The 22264-nt window shown below is 45.9% G+C and overlaps 1 protein-coding gene across 1 annotated transcript; it reads left to right on the forward strand.

Annotated features, from left to right (window-relative positions):
* Window positions 1-1944: 1944 nt before the first annotated feature.
* On the forward strand, window positions 1945-21623 carry PLPP3 (phospholipid phosphatase 3; the record flags this gene model as incomplete). Its single annotated transcript, XM_018072009.1, has 5 exons — window positions 1945-2109; window positions 6714-6997; window positions 8032-8089; window positions 15214-15390; window positions 19787-21623. Coding segments are annotated over 5 exons (810 nt in total), but the record flags the coding sequence as incomplete, so codon positions are not given.
* Between the last annotated feature and the right edge of the window lie 641 nt (window positions 21624-22264).

Consider the following 22264-nt stretch of genomic DNA (forward strand, 5'->3'; position numbering starts at 1 on the left):
TAAAGATTTTTTAAGTGGCCTATTAATATGGGATTGCTGGCATCAGAGGTGCGTTTTGGGGCCAAGCTGGCCGGGCATCAAAACAGTTAAATAGTGGAATGAAGATCAACTGGATTCACGCGAGATGTCCGATTTTATTTACCAAATCTGAGCTGGGCAGGCAGTTCTGAAACTGTTCCTCGCTGGTTCACACATGTGGTGGAAACTATTCTGCCTTGCCAAGCACCACGGAGCCCAGAATTTGCAATTAACCTACTTCCAGAGCTTTTAGAGAGGATCTGAAAGGAGCCCTGAGCAGTGGCCTTGACCGCTGCCGGCTCCCTGAATAGCTTCATATTTGTGTGTGTTGTCCTTGCTCACAGGTGATGGAGTTTTTCCTTTTTCTTAAGACTAAGAAAACCTTGTAGTAATCCTGGATTAGGCAAACCTATTACCATACAGGAAGAGGAGCCAAAAGGGATTGCGCAAAGTGAGATCCAGAGAGTGGTTCATGTGGAGAACATGTGGAACATTATTTCGATGACACTTTGTAGCAACCTGGATGATGCCCTTGCTAATCACATCTAGTAGATTGTGTTCACTATAAATGTATTGTGAACAAATTTGGGTGAAACCCAACAGCACTTCACTTTTTATTTCCTTTTTTATTAATTTTAGAAGGGAAAACCCTCTGATGTCTTTGACTTCTAGCTGTGTAAACAAACCCACAGATACTTAAGCAAGTTAGTGGTCGACAAGTATTCCCCAGTGCTTTCTGTAGGATCTGGGCGTGAGACCTGTTGTCTTGGCCCAAGGACAGCTTGAACCACTGTGCATTTGTTTTTCCCCCTACCTGGGTTTCGCTCTGCAAGTGGGAGGAGGGTTTCCTGTACCTTGTGGTTTGTGATTACTCTGAATGTGGGTTTCGGGGAATCTGGGGCTTATTTTGGTGGGGATGTAGTGCTCCTCTCAGTGATGGGCTTAATAGCAAAGGTGGATGGGGAAACTGAGGCAAAGGGAAGGAGGGTGCCCTGCCCAAGGTGACATTGTGGCTGGGAAACACCCTAGGGTTCTCCTTCTAGTTTTGAGGCAAGGCTGTATTTCTCTGAAAAACTTATAAGAACTTGGAGTTACAGACATTTCCAGCAATTTCCTGGTGTTCCCTTCACTGTATGTCCTAGCCTCATGTTTTTGAGCAGATCTGCCCCCTGCCTGGTGCAAAGGTCCAGCCAAGCTGTGCAGATGCAGGAAATCCTGCACAGAGGGTTCACAAATAGCATTTAAAAAACAGATTTCACATGGCTTTATTGTGATTGAAGGTGAACAGGTTCTGATGGGACTCCATTGGCTCTTGTGGAGGGGCTGGTCCTTGCATGGGTGGGTCAAGGATGGGTATCCCACAGCTGCTCAAGGCACATACTTGTTGCATGAGTAGGTACAAACACACATATACCCTGTAAATACAGAGAGGAGTGAGCCAAGGAAGGCTTCAAAGGCATAAAAGTGATGGGCCTGGAGTGTAGCTGGGCTGACCAGGTAGAAGCCATACAGATACTCGATCCTCCAGTGTTTGTTTGCACAGCTCTGGGCTGCCCGGCCACAGGGCGCTCGGCAGAGCATCGGGCCCTCCCTAGAGAAAAGTGCCAGATTAGTTTTCATGGCCTTTTGCAGAGGGATTGCTTCAGGGGTCTGTTCCTGTAAGTTAATATTTGCAGTGCACAAGGCTTAACTGAAACCAGGCTGCACAGACATCTGATAACCATAACAGAGGAGATGCTTTTTCCCCGCAAGACCGACTTGGAAAAACAAATCCCAAACCTATTCCCTTTGGAAAGATAGGAATATGGAAAGACAAGGATCAGGAACAGTGCTGCGTGGTTTGCAAGGGGTTTTCTAGTTGAGTTTTTTTTGTGAGCTGCTTGTGTTTGCCTGTATTGATAATGGGTTTGGTTGTTTCCCCCTTTCTTTGTAGCTGGGTTGCCCTTCCTCATCATTGAAACGAGCACAATCCAGCCCTACCAGCGGGGCTTCTACTGCGACGATGAAAGCATCAGGTACCCACAGAAGAATGTGGAGACTATCAACGATGCAGTGCTGTGTGCTGCAGGTATCCTCATCGCCATCCTCGCTGTAAGTAGCACCTCTGAAATCTCCTCTTCTGTCCCTTGAGGGGCTTTTTTGTCACCTCTTTTAGCACCAACATCCCGTCAGCAGGGGAGTTTAACACCGTCTTACCAGTGTGTTCACAGGATCTACTGCAATGATTTGACTTCACTGTAAGCATGGCAGCAAACATTTGCAAATGAAAGCATGTAATGAGAGGAATGAGATTAGTCTTGAAGCCCGTAAACAGGCCCAAAGCTGTTTGGGCAAGTCTGTGAGCTTCACAAGAGCTTTTTCACCCTCCGGTAGGAGTTCAGAGTAGAGGCAAAAACACTTGAGTGTCAGTAAGGACTTGGCATAGTTTGTCCCTATTAAAATCACTCTTGGTATTTGCCTATTTCATAAGGTTTAAAAAACAAAGAAAGGATACATCTTTTCAGCTAACCAGTGCCTGGAAAAGTTTAACAGGTTAGTATTAGGTTTTTAAGAGATTGCATATTACAGCCATTTTCAAATGACAATTAAAACCTTCCATGGGGAGCATATTCCCAGAGTCCTCATTGTAAAAAGTAGGTAATGCACCACCTTCCCAATGTCTCTTCGTTTTCCTTTTCCTGACAGTTTCCCTAGACCTGAATTGATTGCATGGTGAGAGCTTTCAGTGTCAGCCAAAATGCTGAACTCAGCTCACAGAGTTGAGTGTCTTTATGCCAGCATGTACCTGGGGCAGAAGACAAGAGCTGTCTCCTGGTTGTTGCTTAAACGCTTCCAGCTGAGATGAAATTCTCCTGTGAAAAGTACCTATATTTTCCTTCTCACCTGCTGCCAGAAATGCTCAGGTGCTTTCCCAGTGACGCTGCCTTCCTCTCAGTCCTTCAGCTGGGAGGGATGGTGATGGGAGAGGTCAGAATACTTGTTCTCATTGTAGCTTCTGTCTTTCCTCATAGGAAAAATGTCACAGGCAATAGATATTTTAGGATGGCACAGTGCCTGTTCTGGTAATACCCCATCCTCAGCCTTGCTGCTTCCTGACATGAATATCTGCATCACTTCCTGATCTCTCCATCATCTCCTGACCACATACACTCACTAAGCAAAGCAGGTCCCCAAAACTGCTCTGTTCCTATGCCCCCTCCCTTCCCAAAGCAAGCCCAAAAGGTGCCAAACCCCCAATTCTATAAACACAGCAGAATTTTACCCTGCAGGTGAATAACCCCCAAGTGTGGAAAAGCCATAAAAACAAAATGAAAAAGCCTCTCATTTTTGCATTACTGCCTGAGCTATCGGCACGCCAGCTCCATGTGGAGTGCTCTTCTGATCTGTAATGAGGCAGTGGCAAATATAGGAGTTGGAACAGAGACTGGAAACATAATCAGCTGCCTATGTGATCCATCAACTTTCTACCACGAAATAGCAGGTCAATTAAAAGAGAAAGAAAATCCCCAAAGAATTTGATGTTTCTGCCCTGGTTTCACTGTGCCCACAACAAATGTAACTTAATAAGGTAAATTCAAAAGCTCAGTTATTTGCTGCTGAGTGACACAAATGGCTAACGAGGAATTGAAGCAACAGATTTCTTTGCTAAGGCAGCCTGCATGGAAAATTCAAGTCAGCCTGACCTCTTTTTTCAGATGTAACCCAGATACCAGAATTACTGTAGCATAATAGGAATTCCTTCCAAATCCACAAAGCACTGACTCTGCTCCTTTCGCTCCCATCATTTGCCTTCGGAAGGCAGGACGGTGGTTGTGAGTACTTCGGAGCTGGCATTTGGGATGGGGCAGCCAAAATTTCACGCCCTTGCTTTATGTGGCGTCACAGGCAGTGTAGCCTGGGGTAAAAGGTCCAGGTCATGTTTTAAGTGGCTTGAGGACACCCAGAGAGCTTGTTAAGTAAACGGCAGAGATGAGTCCTTGGCTTCAATCAGGATGTGAGAGGATATACATTTGGTTTTAATATCTGTATATTTACTGACTTCAGGCAAATTTCTGTGCAGATGACACTGGATAGGCTCGTGCCTCTGAGCTGTGCACTCTCACATATCTCCTGACTGCTCTTCATGCTGGGAAATTGTAAATTTTATGTTGGTGGTCCCTTGGATGGCCAGGGGAAGGTGACACTCTTCTATTCCTGAGCCTCATACAGCTACCACTGCTGTGGTCTCCTGTGTCCCCACACCTGAAAGCCCTTGAAATATTCCTAGGAAAATTAATTTCCTAGGTGATCTACGTTACACAGCTGGGTTAGCTGGGTGTTTTACAGTTGAAGGTGATACACCAATGTGATTAGCACAGAGAACGTTACGCTAGAGACATAAGTGACTAGAAAAGCTCTAAAAGTAATTATAGGCTCATTGAATTGCTTATAATAAGAATAAAATGGGCATGACAACCAAAAGTCTGCAAAAAGCATTCACTGATAGAAAAGTTTGATATTGGCTTCTCTCTAGTGACCATCTTTCTTAAATGTGTGAGACAGTCCCTGGGAGCTGTGCCCATCACCTGGGAATGGCATATGTCCCATGTGGATGGCTTGCCAGAAATGTGAGGCATGAGAAGAGCTTAATATCTTTAAAACTTGTTTTCTTTTCAGGATGTCCTTCCAGTCCTTGCACATCTGTGCTGCGTTAGTTTTTCACCGTCCTGCTTTATCTGGGACATGGCTGCCAAAAAAACAAGTTTACCCAATTTTTACCTTCTCATTAAGGTTGAGCCATGGCTTTCACTGAGTGGGGAGGGTTCATAGGTACCCAGCAGCGTGTTAGTGAGGGAATGAAGGCTCCAGTTTACAATCTGCTACATGTGTGCAATTACCCAGACCACCAACAGTGAGAGAAAAATATTAATCCCCGAACCTTTGTTGGTCCCTGTTTAAAATGGTCACATGCCTTTCCAAGACCAAGAGCCTCAGGTTTACGTGTTTGTGAGTTTGGAGTAATGGCACATCTGCCAGTATGAGATATCATCCTTAGTTTGTCTCATCTCCCCCCTGTGAAAGCCATGAGTTTTGAGCCTCTTAGCTCCCCTTCATGTGAATTTAGGCTTTCAGGAGTGCAAGTGGTGCTTTGACCTCGTACAGGAGCCTCTGTGTGCGTCCAGGACAACCTGACCCTGCAGTCCTCATGCCAGTAAGTTTCCTGGCTTGCCAGCTTGTACTGGAAAATGGTCCAAAATGGAGATAAACCATGGTCTTTGGAGACTGTGAGAATTAAAATGATGCTGTAGCTGGTTAGCTGCAGCTGCCTAAACAACTCTTGGTCACTGACAGATTTCCAAGAGTAAATCTCAGCTGTGACATGTAAACTCCTAAATGATGGTGCAGCCACCCAAAGCTTTCCTGTGCATGGTAGCAGAGCACACTCTAGCTTGGCCTTTATTTTTTATTATTCTAGTTGTATCTCTCTTTGATAAAGCTTGCTTAGCTGCAATTTCAGCTGCCTTAGGTCAACCTTTGTTTTTTCAAGCCCTGGTACGAGTGAGTTCAAACAATGATACAGCTTCATCTCCTCTTAGTCTAATTGCCATACTTTTCCAGTTTATTAGTTTCCAAGGGCTGTGCCAAGCTTTTAAAAAAGGTAGGCAGGGGAGCTTCGTCTGCTGCTTACAGCTGGCAGGCTGCCACACCAGGAGGAATATTGCTGGCTGCTCCAGAAAGGGATTAACATGAAGGCATTTTTCCTGACAGTTAATTTTACATATCATAGTTGCCATGACTAGAGAGAAGCAGGGACAAGGGGGCACCCAAAAAAAATCCTCTACCTCGATTTATTACTCAGGTATAAAAACATTTAAAGTAATGAATAAAATCCTAAAGCTGTAAATCTGGAGCTTAAAACTTAGGTGTGTAGCGTGACGGAGAACAATTTGAACCTTTGCCTCTTTGGGAGAGGTGAGACATTTGGACTTCATTTCACAGCCTGATTTTCATTAACCTGCCTTTTAAGAGTCATGAATGTGAGAAGTTGGGTCCTCTGCTCCCTGACAGTGATTTATGGCGATATTGTCCAACCTCAGCACCCCCGACACAAGAAAAACATAATTTGCTGCCACGCAAATGCAAGACCCCTTGAAATGCCTTGAAATACTGGCGTTTATGAAGGCTTCGAGAGGTTTGAATTGGGTCTGGTGGCAGCAAGTTTTAGGCCAGAATATGAAGTTTGCGACATTCTGGTTCTTCCCTTGTTGTGTTCATGATTTTAAGAGAGTAAGATAAGCAGGTTGTTCATTTACTTTCTCCCAAAATCAGTTTGATAAGAGGGTAGTGGATCTGGCCTCTCCTTCCCAATACAAACTGATTCTTTATCTCACTGATGTTAATGTTTCCCCCCACTATTCTGGGGTGCTATTTCACTTCTTTAAAACTATGCCAATGTGCTAATGCAAAATCTACCTTGTTTTTGTGTATCGGATTTTTCCATAAACAACATTCTGAGCATTGCAATCTCTTCTTGAGAGGGCAGAAGAGGAGCATGGAGAGACACTGAGCTGTGGGTTCTCCTTCCTCCTTGAGGGAGCAGATTCCTGGTTCGAGATGCTCAGGGCACAAAGAGATATCTCAGCCCTGCATTTACACGCATCAGGGGTCCTGCACAGCACTTTTCCTGCTCTCTAACCTCTCTGTTTCCTCCACAGATTATAACAGGAGAGCTCTACCGCATCCACTACCTGAAGGAGAAATCCCGCTCCTTTATCCAGAACCCCTACGTGGCAGCGCTCTACAAGCAAGTGGGCTGCTTTGTTTTCGGCTGCGCCATCAGCCAGTCCTTCACAGACATTGCCAAAGTGTCCGTCGGGCGCTTGCGGCCACATTTCCTGGCAGTTTGTGACGTGGATTTCTCCGTCATCAACTGCGCCAAGGGAGTTTACATCCAGAACTACACCTGCAGGGGAAACGACAGCAGGGTCCAGGAAGCCAGGTGAGAGCCCAAAGTGGCATTGAAGCGATGAGTTGCTGCCACTAAAGGTGTCTCAGGAGCTTCTCTGTCAGCAATAGCTGATTCAAATCTGAAACTGAGAGAGTGCATGTTTAGATTAGATATTAGGATGAAATTCTTCCCTGTGAGGGTGGTGAGGCACTGGCAAAAGTTGCCCAGAAAACCTGTGGCTGCCCCGTCCCTGGAAGTGTTTAAGGCCAGGTTGGGCGGGACTTGGAGCAACCTGGTCTAGAGGAAGGTGTCCCTGCCCATGGCAGGCGGTTTGAACTAGATGATCCTGAAGGTCCCTTCCAACCCAAACCATTTGGTCATTCTATGAAATGCTACTTTTTCTCTGAAGGCCATAAATCTGTTTTCCAGTGACCGGCAGTTTCCCTTGGGAAGTGTGGCACTTGGCTGAATAATATTTCTTTCCCTTTACTCCTACACTATTGTTCCCCAGAGCTGTTGCTCAGTGTGGGAATTCACCCTATGAGCTGAGCTCATGGTGAACAGCCTGAGCTGTCCTGTGTGGTGGAGCAGAGACCTTCTCCTTCAGAAAGGCTCCACCAGACAGGCAGGGCTGCTGTGCCTCCCCTTCGAGCTCTCTATCAAATCCATCAGATGGTCAGTTTTGACTTTTCCAGGGACACATTTCACATACTGCAATTAAGCGACCGGAGAAGTCGCTTACTTCTTATTTCTTTACAGTTTCCTGGTTATTTGAGGCAAGATGATGAGTTATCGGGTTATCCTGGAAATAACTGCTGTCCCACGAGTAGACCAGGAAGGGACAAACAATGCAAGCATCCTGTCCATCCGTTCGCTTTCTGCCTCATGAGCAAGCAGGGCGGATAACACAGGTTTTATAACCTAAAGGCTGGGGGTTGTGGGGGTTTTATAACCCAAAGGATTGGATGTTGTGGATCCTTCTGCTTTGGCACCCTCAGTAGAGGCAGGAGAGTCACCGTATTGTATTTAAATTATAATATTGAAGCTTTTGCTGGCTGGTTCTTAGCACCTGCTTTGTTTTGCAGGAAATCCTTCTTCTCCGGGCACGCGTCCTTCTCCCTGTACACCATGCTGTATTTAGTGGTAAGTAACCTCACTGAGCTGATTGATCTCCTGTCCCCCTTTCCTGCAGCACTCACCCATGTTCCATAGCACTAATGGCACTATGAGCATCAGAGATAGAAAGCTGGTTGAAAAAAAAAAAGAGTGAACTGGTGATGGGAAGGTCCACTCTCAAACATTATTTAGGATGGAGACTCCTGGGGTGATAGCTGAGCTGTGCAGCTTTGGGATGTAGCCAAGGTTGCAAATAAATCTAAATCCTACCAAATTTGTGGATGACCTGTGCAATTTTGTTCACCCTATATTGTGGTTTCCACTGAGGAGAGTTTGGGGCGAGGCAAAAGGTTTCATGGATGGAGGGGGAAGAAGGGCGGTTGTGGCTCTGTCAGGGTGTGATGGCCAGTTCTGAAATGTGCCAGTGGAGCAGGTGGAGCAGCCTCTGCCTGCCTGGTTCCGGAGCAGAGGGCTGGGACTTGTTTTTCTTTGTCAGTGAGAAATGGCTCTGCCCTTCCTGTGCCGGGGCTGGGGGCCGGGGTGGCTGCCAAGGTGCTTCCTGCCAGGACTGCAGGAGGCACGCTGCCCACACAGGCTGGACCCACACACAGCATTTGGGAGAGTCTGGATAGTGATTTGTGTCTGGTTTTCCCTATTTAAAAATTATTTATTTTGTAAAAAATCAGGCAGAAAAAGATTTTGTATTCCTTTTAAGATTTGTGCACCTCCTCCATCCCCTGTGAGCTCTAACTAACAACCAGAGAAACAGCACAGCCCTGATAAAAACATTAAACATGAGCTTTTATCTATGAGCAGTGCTTCCCCCAATCCACTACCCTCTGCAAAGATAAGTGACCACTGCTCCCTCCTGCCTTTTCAGCCCTGGATGCCCCTCTGAGCAATTTCTGTAACTGAATCACTGAACTTTCCAGGCAGTTGTGGGTGGCATATTAAATTATTTCTTTGTTTCTCCTCTTACTTTATTTTGTTTTTGGAAAACTTGTGAATTTCTTCAGTAAAGATTTTGGCCGTTTCCTCCCAGCCATGTTACAATGAAGATCTGCCTTGGTGATGCTTCACAGGAGGCTCAACCCATCGTAAAACTTTCTGAGCTGAGTTTGGAAACCATCGCTCACACCAGCATTTATTTATTTCTGAGGAGATCTGTGGGCAGGCAGATAAGTCAGCCCTGAGATGCCTTTGAGCCCAGCATCTGGAAACAGCAAGGACTACCAGTCCCTATTAAGTTGGTGATGGTTTCTCTGCCAGGGTTTGACCCTCTTTCTGCAGGGTGCTGGACAAACCTTGTTGCTTTGCCAGTTTCTTTTTCCATGTGTTTTTCTGAAAATCCAGCACTTGTGGAGCAAGTGAGAAACAAATGGAAATACAGTGGCTGGGGGGGCTGGTGGCAGAGAGTGCACTGGAGACCCCAAAACTGCAGAGTACATTCAACATTCCCACAGAATGCACCTAAGACCTGCTTCAGAGGGTGAGGCATCAGAGCAGAGAGCTGCCTCTGGTCTTCCTTTGCTGCGTTCCCTGTCCCCGTATGGGAGCACTTGAGCTATCTGCACTGAGCAGCCCCTGTCCCACACCTCCTGATCCAGGACAACAGGCTGCTCCACTTATCCCTTTCCATGGAGGGCCAATCCCTTTACAAATTATTTTATTTTTAATTTTTAACTTGTCCCAAAACTGTGATAAGGCTGGTAGCAGGCTCTGTCTGACTAGTTGTCCAGTTGCTTTGTGCCTTAAGAAGTTGGGAAAAATTACATCAAGTGTTTGGTCATAAACTGAAGGGAGAAAAAGGCAACTTGTGGCAAGACATTGTGATGTGATGTGTATCAGAGGTGATGAAGTTATGATCTCAAGAGTCTTTTAAATAAAGAAAATGACCTTTAATCATTCATTTTATAAATGATTTTATGATTCTAACATGTCTAGCAGCATCCAGATCCTTGATCACTGACTGAACTTGAATGAAAAATCTTATAGAAAAAGGGAAGCAGAACATCTGTCAGACTGGGAGAGGTTGATAATACCAAAAAATAATTAAAAAAAAAAAAGAATGAGTTGGGGTTTTCAACTGGTTAGAAATGTGGAATCCACCATGCCAGTGCCTGCAGGAGGTGAGTTTGATGGATTTAATCAAGGAATCATCTCAATCAAGAGCTCACTGGTTCCTAGGAAGTGAGGGCTGTGCTGCAGCAGGTTGCTGCCTACGCTTTGGATACCAGGAGTTTGCCAGGAGCTTCTGCAGAGTGGGGGTATTTGTGGGGCTGAGTGTGTCCTGCAGAGGTTTGGTTGATCACTTGCATCCCAAGTGTGTTCCCCATTTAACAATACTTCATATTTCAAGGATAAGTCACTTCCCGTCTTTCCTGGCGTTGCCTGGCTTCACTCTCAGATCCCATTCTGAATTAAAATATTTGCCTCACCTGATGGAGACGGGTGCCAGAAAAATTCAGCCAGTCTATTAAAAGATACGCAAATTCCCACGCATCCCACAGGGCTTTGACTGCACCATGGAGATGGATTTGTCCAGGTATTTTTTGGGCAGTGGATGAGTGACCATGGCTTCCCCATTTCCCAGCCCAGCAGCAGAGCCCTGTATTATCCATGGGCTCCTGGTAGGAAAACACCAATAGATGCCAAGCCCTGAAGGGCTTTGGAGGAAAAGTCCCAGGGAAAGGCACTTGCAATACAGGAAAATCCCCTGGGATTTCGTTCTGAATGCTGAGACTTCAGGGCTAAGTTTCTTGCAGCCTTCTTGTCACCAGGAATACTCAATTAACATCAGGCCTTTGTATAAAAAATTTAAAAAGGGAAATTACACTTGGGTAATCCTCTTTGTCTTAATTTTCCTTGCTTTGTTACTCCTTGGCTGAGTGAGCTGTAATATATATTTATAGTAGGCTGAGGAAAGAGGAGGTAGGGAACAGCTTATTCCAGGCAGCCCTCTGGACCTGACCCACACTTCTTGGTTTTGTTTCTCTGGATGTGGGGGAGTCTTTGCAGAGAGCAGTGGATGCTTTCTGCACCCCTCAAGCATGTGAGACCATAACGCTGATATTTTTTGCAGCATGAAGTTGCCTGACATCACAGCCAACCACACAGAGGGTGCAGAAAAGCTAAATTTAAGTATCAGAAAATCTAAATTAATATCCCTCAACAATGTTTACTAATTCTGGATAAAATGCAAGTAAACCAGGGCAGCTTGTGTATTTACTGTGTGTCGGTGGGTGAGGCTGAAGACTTCAGATCAGAATGGATTGTGGTGTGTTCTACTGATTTAAATGAAAAAATAGAGATGTTTTTGGTTTTGTGAGGGGGAGCATGAGGCTTCTCACTGGAACTTCTTGCTGAAGGGTGGAGAAGGTCCAGTGACCTGGTGCTGTTGAGCGATGACGTGCCCTTGTGAAGGAACCCCTGTGGTGATTGTGGACTTGTGGAGTCAAGTTTAGCGGTTACCTAAGTAAGTGAATAAACTGGAATCACATCAGAGGCCAAGGCTGAGGTGTCAACTGCATTGCTGAGTTGATGGGGGTATTCCTGATGGAGTGGGAGGATGCTGTATGCTCAGCAAAGGCAGGGAAGAAACAAACAGCACATGCCTTTTGTCCTGAGAGGTTTTTGCCCATCTCCTGTCCTTCTCTTCTAGCCATCTTGGTGCTAAAAGCCAAATTCTGCATTCCCTGTACTCTAGCTGACTTTGTCCAGCCAGGGCAATATGTTACACCGGAGTGAGTCTGGGTTTGAGAGGTTTTGTCCCTGTACCACTTTAGGCACCACTCTCTTTGCAGATGGGGCTGGAGGCGGAGGTCACTTCAGGTCAGACAGCCAGAGACAAGCCCAGCTGTTTCCCAGAGAGAAACTTTAGGTGTGACTAAGGGTCGTGGTTGAGGGAATTCAGCCTTGTGGTGGGAGAGTGTGAACAGGATGGGATTTCTGGATAGCAGAAAGCCCCGGGAGGCTGGACATGACTCTTTTAGACGGTGTCCCCTGCCAGCTCTTCCTCGATGGGTTTGCCCAGGGGTTGTGTGTGGCTGTGGGCTGTCCCAACCAGCACTGTGGAAGTCCCCTGGCACAAGAAGAGTGATGTGACATCCCTCAAGCCATCTGCTTTGTGGTAACTCAGCCTCTGCCAGGAGACAGTGGATGGGAATTCCAAATAACTCCTGCTCTGTATGATCCCATTTCATATCATTCCATCCACCCTTTCTCCTGTTGATGCTCCTGGTTTTCACTGCCCTGTGATGATCTGCAGTGGAAATAACCCTGGCTGTGGTCTTGCTCCTCCACCCCCTCTCGGGAAGGGCTCCATCCAGCCATACATTCCCATACAAATCTGGCAGTCCATAGCAGGCAGCACTTCAGATCTGATCCCAGGTTTAAAAAAACACAAAACACCTTCATAAGCAGATTTTCAGATAAATTTCCAGGAACTTCCTACTTCTTGGAAATAGAACTAATTCCTGCTTTAGGGAAATTCTAATCTTTTCAGCCCCTAAATTCTACTTTCACTTTTTGATCTTCTCTTATTAACTGGGTTTTACTTTCATACTAAGGGCAGAGGCAAGTTTTGGAGCACTCTGAGTCTTACCTTGAAAGTATTTAGGGGATCCTCAGCACCCTGGTGTTTCAGAGCAGTTTCCATAATACTGCATGTTCAAAATATGTTTATGGAATATGAGAAGTGTTGTTACCCTCTTTTTCTTTTTCCTTGTGAGTGGGGAAATAAAGAGCACTTTTTCCATGACCTTTATTGTGGCAGTAAAAGGAAGTCAGCAAAGATCCTCACACTGTTAGTGCAGTGTCTGAGGGTCATCTGTGGGTTTTACTCCTCCAAGATATGCATGTGTGGGTGTGAGTTGAGTGCTGGGGGCTTGAGTGACACCCAGCACACCCTGTATGGTGCCACACTGCCTTTGCACTCCTTTTCCAGGGCTAAAGTATGTAGTTAGGCACACAGTTCAGCCCCAAAAGTGTCTGTTTTATTGGGTGTTCAAACCTGGTATTAGCTTTTTATTGCTAATTTTTAATTGATACTTTGCATCCTCACCTCTCAATGACCTGTTTAGTCCAGGCTTGTGGGATGGAATGATTTAAGGAGGTGTCAAGACTCTGCTAAAGTGACAAATGTCAGATTATCTGGCAGCAAATTTATTTCTTAAGGGGTTTGATGTGACAGAGACACAAGATTAAAATAAGATGTCAGGTTTCAAGTCTTCCTGGTAGAACTAAGAGTGATGGTTTATAATATATAATACTTGCAGCTAACTTTGCTCTTCAGCAGATACTTGAACCTGAATTTTGCACTGTCACCTGGGCTGAGCTGAGGCTCTCGAACATGAAAATAGAATCCTAGAATGGTTTGGGTTGGAAGGGACCTTAGACATCACCTAGTTCCAACCCCCATGCCATGGGCAGGGACACCTTCCACTCGACCAGGTTGCTCAAAGCCTCATCCACCCTGGGACTTGAACACTTGCAGGGATGGGGCATCCACAACTGTATTGTGCCTGCACAGTTACTCTCAGGGACAGATCACTGGGTGCACAAATACCATGGCAATGAAAATTATCGTCACAAACTAGAGAACCACCCCACTGGTCTATGTGCTGATGCTGGGCTGCATCAGCGTGGGTCTGCTGTGGGGTCTGAGAGCTGAAACTCATCCCGTACATTGTGTGCACACGTTTTCATGGTGTGGGGTGTGCACTGTGGGGATGTGGCTCCATTCCCAGGCTCGGGCTGGTTTGCATGTATATTCCCCAGTATCATAGTGTGCATTAGCCAGCACCAAGCTGTTTTGGTGCTGCTCTCTTCCATGTTAATTGGATAACAATTTGGATAATTTGGAGCATCTGCTCCATTTAAACGACATGATGTTTCGTTTCTTCTGAAGAGCCCAGTGTGTGTTCTTTCTAAAAAGGGGTAAATACAATGTTTATGCAACAGCCAAGCGTACTAAATTGGCCAAAATGATGCTTCCCCCTTATCAGCTTCCCAATTAGTTCTGCTTTTATAGGTAAATGGTGTCATTAAGTTATTTGTGGTTTCAGGGAACCCAGCAAGAGCTTCATTCCCTTCATATTAAGGCAGTGCAAAGTGCTCTGGGTGTGTAAAAGGGATCATAAATGGGAATTAAACCCCTTTCCTCTGACATTGCAGAGTCCCTTGAAGCACACCAGGTCTGACTTCTAGTGCTTCATTTAAAAACAGGCAGAACAGACTTACAGCAGCTGAGCCCATGGGCTGTGGGTCTGAGCTGCAGGAGCTGAGCTGCATTTGCCACACCTTTTACACTCTTTGAGTCTCTCTGCTCCCCAAGCCTGAAGGTTGCTCTGGCATCCCTCCCTCCCTTCCCGTAGCCTTCCTCCTTGTGCTCATCTATGGGCAGTGAGTTGCCGTTTTCCTGTCCTCTCTTCCCGCCCAGCTTCCTGGTTCCCACAGGAACCAGCCATGACCCTCAACTAAAACGGAAACGGGCCTGAGATAGTCACGACAAGGGTACAATGCCTATTTGACATCATGTCTACATCACCTTTTTGGGTTGGGCCAGGACTTTGCATGTCATTCCCACCCAGTGAGGGAATTCCCATGTTAGAGGATGGCATTGTGCACATCATCAGTGGTTGTGGCCATGTCTAGAAATTCTCAGGCCTGGCTCTGAAGGTGTAGCATCCTGCATTGATTCCTTTTTTGCCTCTGAGAGATGCTGTGAGTCCTACATACCCCAAATTTGGGACCTTGCTTCTGTTGCATAGTAAATAGCGATGGAGAGGAATTTCCTTACTCAGCCCCATGGGATGTTGTGTGGAGGCTGAAGTGGGGCCACAGTGTGAACCGGGATGCAGGGATTCCCAAACCCCTGATCCTGGCTCACTGAGGAGGACCTGCACCCATCCACCTCTGTCTGCATCCCCTCTACGAGTTAAAATCCCTCCAGCTCCACTCTGCTCTGCATGATGGAGGCCACATATGTGCAAGGAGCATCCTTCTTTTCTGACAGCTCCCCCCTCCTTGACCCACAGGGTTGTGGGTTCCCCACAGCCAGCCCCACAGAGCAGTTCCTACTGTATGTGCATATTTTGGGCAAATTTGGGCAAATCATTACACAACCTTTTTGTTTTCCTCTCTTCCCACAGTTTTATCTGCAGGCCAGATTCACATGGAAGGGAGCCCGCCTGCTCCGTCCCCTCCTCCAGTTCACCCTCATCATGATGGCATTTTACACCGGCCTGTCCCGCGTGTCAGACCACAAGCACCACCCCACCGACGTGCTGGCAGGCTTTGCACAGGGAGCCCTGGTGGCTTACTGCGTGGTAAGTATGGAAAACCGGGCAGGGAATGGCACCAGGGATGCTGGGAGGGTCCTTGGGGAACAGCAGATGCCTCTGCCATCTCAGGTAACTCCCCTTAAGATCCAAGGAAGTGACAGGAGGCAGCATTCTCCAGAGGCTCAGTCCAGGCAGATCAGGGTGCTGGGAAAGCATTCAGTCAAGGGGGAGAGTATTTCCCTCTTGCCCAGCAGCATTGGCTTCTCCAGCTGTTCTCAGTAATGAGCACTGGCTCATTAGCAAGGCTTTCCACCAGCATGCAAGCAGAGTCTGGGGTAGTTGGGATTATGGCACTTCCCAGTACAATCCATCCAGAAGCTGTTCCCGGGTATGGGAGCTGTGTCTGCCCGATAAGGGGAGGCAGACTGCCTTGATGGGTGGTGGGTTTTCATGGAGCAAAAGGGCTTGTGAGAAAGTGGCAAACAAAAGCTGTACCCTCTTGTCTTCGGCTGCTGGGCTTGTTTTCATGCCATTTGCTTTCCAAAGGGTGACCTGATTGCACAGCCCCGCAACTCAAAGTGACACATGAAGATGTTTAAATCTGGCAGATTGGGGAACACCAGGTCAGGCAGCTGCCTCAGATAGACACAAAGGAGGTGGAGGCTGTGGTAGTTTCTGTGTCTGTGCAAACTCCCGAAAGCAAGATTTTAACAGCTCACCACTTTTTGGGTTGTTTTTTTAAAATTTTTTTTTAGGTGATCTAAAAGTATGTCAGTCTAGGAGACAAGGAGTTAAGTTCACTAATGTTACATTTTGCAGGGAGAGAGAATAGGTTATTTATGTACTTCCCACTCATTGATAATATTCCAAAGCTGAAATAAAAATGTCATTGTTGGAAAGTTTTTATGAAGTATTATTAACTCTCTGAGCAGTAGCTGTTGGGTTTTCCCACTGCTTGATGCTGGTGTCCCATGCGGAGCTGGCAAATCCAGAGGGGGAAGTGAGAGAAGTGTGTGTGTCTTTATGCTTGAGAAGTGGAATAACAGCAATACATAAGGGGAGTAGGGACCAGACAATCCATCCCAGGATCCCAGCAGCGGTTTCAGAAAGACAATAGCTCTCCGGATGCTCGGGATGGGTGTCCGGCTGCTTCCTGGCTGGGACAAGCAGCAGGCCTAGCTGTCCCCTCCCAGCCCTCCGGCAGCTGGAAGCTGTGCTGGGAAGGGGAGGCTGTGGCGGTGCTGGGTTAGTTTTCCTGTGTCGAGGTAAACTGACATAGGAAGCAGCTGCCTGGAGTTTCCCAGGCAGGCTCTGGTTTGCCTGCAAGGCTGGGGCAACCTGTGTTGCTCTCCCAGCTGGCCTGTGGAAGGGGCAGTTGTCTCCAAGGCCTTTGCAGGCATAGCTCAGTGACTCGGAATGTCTCAGGCCGCAGCTTAGTACTCAGGGCAGGGTTTAAACCCAACCCTTGTCCCATTTCATCAGCTTGCAAGGAACCATCAGGTATGTTGCTGTTCTCTAGAACCTGGCTTTGCTGGTGGGACCCTTTGCCTAGGAGAGGCTGGCAGACTTTCCTCCATCTTGGGGCGTGGCAGCGAGGGACAAGAAGAAGAGTCATCCTGGCACTCCCTGGAGTTTTCATTGAATGAGTGGTTTAGCAGCTTTTTGCTAAAATTATTGGTATGTTCTGGTGGTTCTTGCCCAGCTCTTGTGTCCAGGCCTCTGAAGCAGAGGGAGAGACCTGGAGACTCATCACCTCCAACCCTGGGTGCTCTCAGCCACCCCTTCCCCAGCAAAGCACTCAGGAGTCCACTCTGCTGATAGTCAAGAGCTGTTAAAACACCACAGTTATCAGGCCATAATTTTCAGAAGAAACCAATCGTGGATTTCATCTATGAAGGCTGCCAGAGCTTAAATCCAGGTCGTGCTGCAGCAGACACGTTTGTCTTTCAGTGCCTGAAATAACAAGCAGAAGACATTAATGTCAAGCACTTCCAGCTGATGAAACATTCAGACTTGGATCCAGGATGAAATACGATGAGGATTTCTTAAATAGAAATAGTTTTTATATGCTTGCTATGTGTTGTGTAGTTTATGTCTCATCTGAGGGAGAGAGAAAAGGGGGATGTTGGAAGGACATGCTCCCAGTGTTGCTCTGGTTAGCTTAGATGAGTTGTTTTAACCTCTGTATATGATTAAAAATTTCTTCAACATAATGAAAAGTAATAGGAATTGTTAAGTTGGAATATAAGATATTGGCTTACTTGTATAAAATGCTCTCAGCCTTCTCCTGTCAAGTTTTCTTTATGGGTGGAGAGCACCTTCTACAGGAAATGGAGCTAATCCAAGTGAAAAACTTCACACGTTTATTAGTCCTTTTTTGTGTTAAACAGTTCAAGCATTAGGAGGATTTAACACACTTTTAACCCCCATAGATCACGTTTCATGATTCCTATAAATGTTTATATAACCTCCAGCCATGTTAAAGTGAAATACAGTTTAAAGAGAAATGAAACCTCTTAACCAGTCTCTGAATGAAACCCTGAAAAGCAGCACAGTAACAGCTAAAATACCCAGGATGACACTCCACCATAACTCATTCCTGTCCAAAATAAGGACCAAACTCAGTGCAATCCCCATATGCTTCTTGCACTCAGCAGTCTCCTCCCATAAATTGATTTGTCATGGCTATCTTGGTGCAGAAGTTCGACATCTTTTTGATTGAATCCAGTTCTCCAAGGTGGACAAGTATTTGAGTTGGTATCAGAAGTGCACCAAACCAGCCAAATGGGGGGGTTAGAGTTATTAACAATCCAAAAGAAACCCAGTGCCAGAGCAGTTCAACATGCTTTTACAGCATAGTGCTGCAGCAAGAGGCCAGACTCCAGCTTGTGATCCTTGGTGAGGTCAGCTGGATCCTGTTATTTAACCAAAGGTACAAATGGTGCCACTTGGATGCCCTGTAAACAACTTTATGGTCTCTGTTATACGATTAGATGGCCAGACACCAGCACATACACTAAAAAAAGAACTGTTTTATAAATTGTCTCCTTCTCTGCTTTTCCACAAAGCAATAAAAGCCAAGCAACAACAGCTCAGCTTCCTGCATTCCCAGTTACAACTGTAGGAGTAAATTGCTGCTTACAACAGGTTTGCTGTCTGTTCAGCTTGGTGCCTTATCTGCTGATAGGGACTTGCCGAAGTTGTTTCCAAGGACAACTAGACCTGCTGCACAGGGCTCTGGGTAGTTAGAAAATATGGAGATGCAGGTAGGGAAAACCTTTGCTTCCTTCCTGTGTTACCCAGCCTGGAAGTAGTGATCTAATATTATTCTTTGAGCATCTTGGAATTACTTTTTCACCTGATTTATCTGGTTGCTTAAATGTTGCATTAGAGTACTGTGGGAGAAAACACAAATGTACTGCTAATTCCTATGGCCATGTGCTGCTCATCCTGGGACTTCATTTTAGCAAACCCACAGCTTGGTCCAGATTATCAGGGCTTAAGGATGTCCAAGATGAGCTGGCCAATTTGGGCTGACAGAGGCAGTTGGTGGCAGGACGGAAGCTTGAGGCTTTGGTGCCAGGTAACAAAATTATGAGTCTTTGCCACTTCTCACACCGTCCAGAGGATCTGTGCTGTCTGACTCTTTTCCCTTCTGGAACAGGGCTGAGCTCTAGCAAGGGTGAAAGTGCCCCGGTCCTGGAGGACTGATAAGCTTTGTGCGGTGGCTGCCAAAAGAGGATGTGGAAGTTTCCTCCCAGCATTTTGTTTCTTATTGTGTTGCTACCTTCCGAAATTGCCAACCTTTTTCACATCCTGGAGAGGGCTTACATCACGGGATATTTAGGAAGAAGTAGCCAGGAATAACTCCTCCACTCCTTAGCCTTTGGCTTCAAGACCAAACCCTGACTCTGTATCGGTACTTTGGTGGGGGCATGAGGAGCATCACTCACCATTGACTCATTGCTGATAACTTTTAACACAGCTTTGATTTGAAAGCTTTTAATTGCCTACCTCATATCTGGCTGAATGAATTGTTTCACACTGACTCTGTCCCTGAAACCACGTGCCTTGAGGGAGGACAGCCCTTTGGAGACCTTTGTTATTTTATTGGAGTGGAGGTCGTGTATCTGTTTCCTGGCTTTTCAACCCATTCAGCAGAGGTTTGGGTGTTGCACTCGGTGATTACGCAGTGAGAAATTAAGTTGTTCCGTCATGTTTTTACACTGTTTTGAGAGGCTTGAGCCTTTTTCTGCACTGTACAGAAAGGTGGTAGCAGGCACTTGGGATTTCACAGCTATTGGTGTTACAGGCAGGCATTCAATACCACAAAAAGAGCTACTTTTGCAGATTAGAGATGTCTATATATTCTGTAAACCAACTTTTCAAACAAAGCATCACCCAGTGTGGCTAAGTTTACCTTTTTCACTTCCTTCTACAGGTGTTTTACGTCTCAGATCTCTTCAAGCCCAAGACAAAGACTTGCCTGCCTCCACCACCCATCCGGAAGGAGATCCTTTCACCTGTGGACATCATTGAGAGGAATAACCATCACAACATGGTGTAGAACTTCGAGAAATCGGATGGGTGTTGTATTTTATTTTAATTTTTTTTTTTTTGGCAAAAAAATGACTGCTGACAGCAACTACCTGCTGCTCTCAAATCTCATCAGACAGTAGAATGTAGGGAGAGACTTTCTTGCCCGACCAGTAAAGTCTTACTCTGTGGTCTTTTCAACTTGCGACATTTTGATGAAAGGGGTGGTGGTGGTCAACTAAGGCAAAGGTGACAATGAGAAAGAAAAAAACCACAAAACTCAAAAGCCGAACAAACAAAGAGAGGTGCCGGAGTTCTGGATGTGCAATTGGTTTGAGTGTTCATGTTGTAGTGAACGCCAAATTGTTCATAGCCCAATGAACACTAAGGGGTTTTTGGAAAGCTGGCCATCCTAGGTTTTTTCTTACTATGAAGATTTCCAATGCCTGCGAGAAAAAAAACAACTCATGTCTAAATTGTATAGCACTATATACAAGCAACAGCACTGAGTCAAGATCTGGGGTTGGTTTGTAAGAGATGCTTTTTTCTCTTTTTGATCCTAGTTTATTTTTGCCTCCTCTATTCCATACTGTGACTTAATTTAGAAGAAGCTTGCCCAATCCAAGATCTCCAAAGGGTCTCTGTTCTCTCTGTTCACACTACCTGCCTTTAACAAGCGGCCCTGAGACGCGCAGTGAGGCTGGAGATCTCCCTCCTCCGCGCAGAGAAGCCACATTTCTTCCTCTCCGCTCGCTCCCTGGTGAGGGTTCATCCTGTCTGAACCCCCAACATGGCCCTTCATGAAAAGAGCATCCTCCACTTCCTGGCCATCCCCCTCCCCAAAAAAATCACAGCAGATTTTCTGTGTGCCCACGGGAGCTGGCGGTTTGCAAGTGGGTAGCGGCGGCTCTGCCGAAGACTCGTTCGCACTACAACCTCGGGGCTGAGTCCTGGGGAAACTTTTATTCTGCAGTTTTGGGACGGGCTGCTGGGCGGCACGTCCTGGCCTGGGTGTCAGTCGGTTTGTGCATCCCTTCCTCCTCCTCCTCCTCCTCCTCCTCCTCCTCCTCCTCTTCCTCCCTTGGGCACCCCGGTGTGCGCCATGGCAGGTACCAGGTCCTGTGCTCCGCTGGGTCACACTGGTGGTAAATCAGTTGTGCCGATATTGAGTGTGATGACTAATTTTTTTCGCCCAGAAACCACAGGTTCTTGGTTTGCAGCCCTTTCACCAAGCGCGTTTGCAAAGGGATCCCGCAAAACATGCAGAACGGCCATTTGCACATCCTTCTTACAGAATCCGTCCTATCATTTCAACTTATAGCAAGCTATGATTTTTTTTATATTATAAATATTATATAAATAATGTATAAAACCTTAAAAATTAACTATGTAAAATATTATTTCTGAAACAATTTTAGATATATCCACTATGACTATAAACTGTGTCCTGACCTGTGTTATTTACATTTTGCTGCTTAAAAAAGCATTGAATTAATTTTTTTATAGTCGACTAAAATATTGTAGGTCTGTGGTAGTAATATTTTAATGAAAATAACTACAATTAGAGACACTTGTATAAAAAAATCATATTAAATTGTCTGTATTTTTGTAATGTTCCATTTTGTAAAGAGAAGAATATTCAAAGACTTTTGTAGAATACAAAACTGAAGTTTGTATCTGCGAAATTATTGCTGTATAAATGTGCTTTTTAAATAAAAGCTCATAACACAACTAAACATCCTGGTGCACATTGTGTTCTGCCTTTGGGTTGCCCTTCCCTTGCCAGAGAAATAAGGTCCCTGCCCAGTTGGGATTGTGATGTGAATGTTGGATGACACTTGGGGATGTGATGGTTCAGGAGGACATCTAGATAAAAAGGACCCGATGGTGCTTTCAATGGGTGTGTGAGAAAGTCCCACCACCTCCTGGCTGGGGACACTCATGGGGTTTTTGCATTGATCTGTTCTTTGGTAGCCCTGGTCTTAAAGCAAATCCCATTTTATTGAGGGCATCTTTAGCAATGTTTATTTAAAGAAATTAACAGCTGCTGGCTGTCCTGGACAGCCCCTGCCTAGGAGGGCTCCCTGCACAAACACCTTTTCCATGAAAAACAGACACTTTGCAGCTGAACAAAAAACCACGCAGCTCACTGGGTTGCAAGTGTGGGTGGAAGGGGAAAAGAAGAAAAAAAAAATGCCACAACAACATGTTCTCAGAAAGGCACATGTGCACAGCATACAGTTACGAGGCAGCCTTGATTTTATTTTTTTTTATTATTGTTATTTTCCTCCTCCTACAGAAGCAAATGAACTTCTTGGTGGTGACACACGGTCAGAGCTGCGTTTCGACCACTCCTTGGGTGAACCACATCAGCGAGATAACA

The sequence above is a fragment of the Manacus vitellinus genome, unplaced genomic scaffold, assembly GCF_001715985.3.
Source record: "Manacus vitellinus isolate BGI_N305 unplaced genomic scaffold, ASM171598v3 scaffold_21_pilon, whole genome shotgun sequence".
Taxonomy (NCBI): Eukaryota; Metazoa; Chordata; class Aves; order Passeriformes; family Pipridae; genus Manacus; species Manacus vitellinus.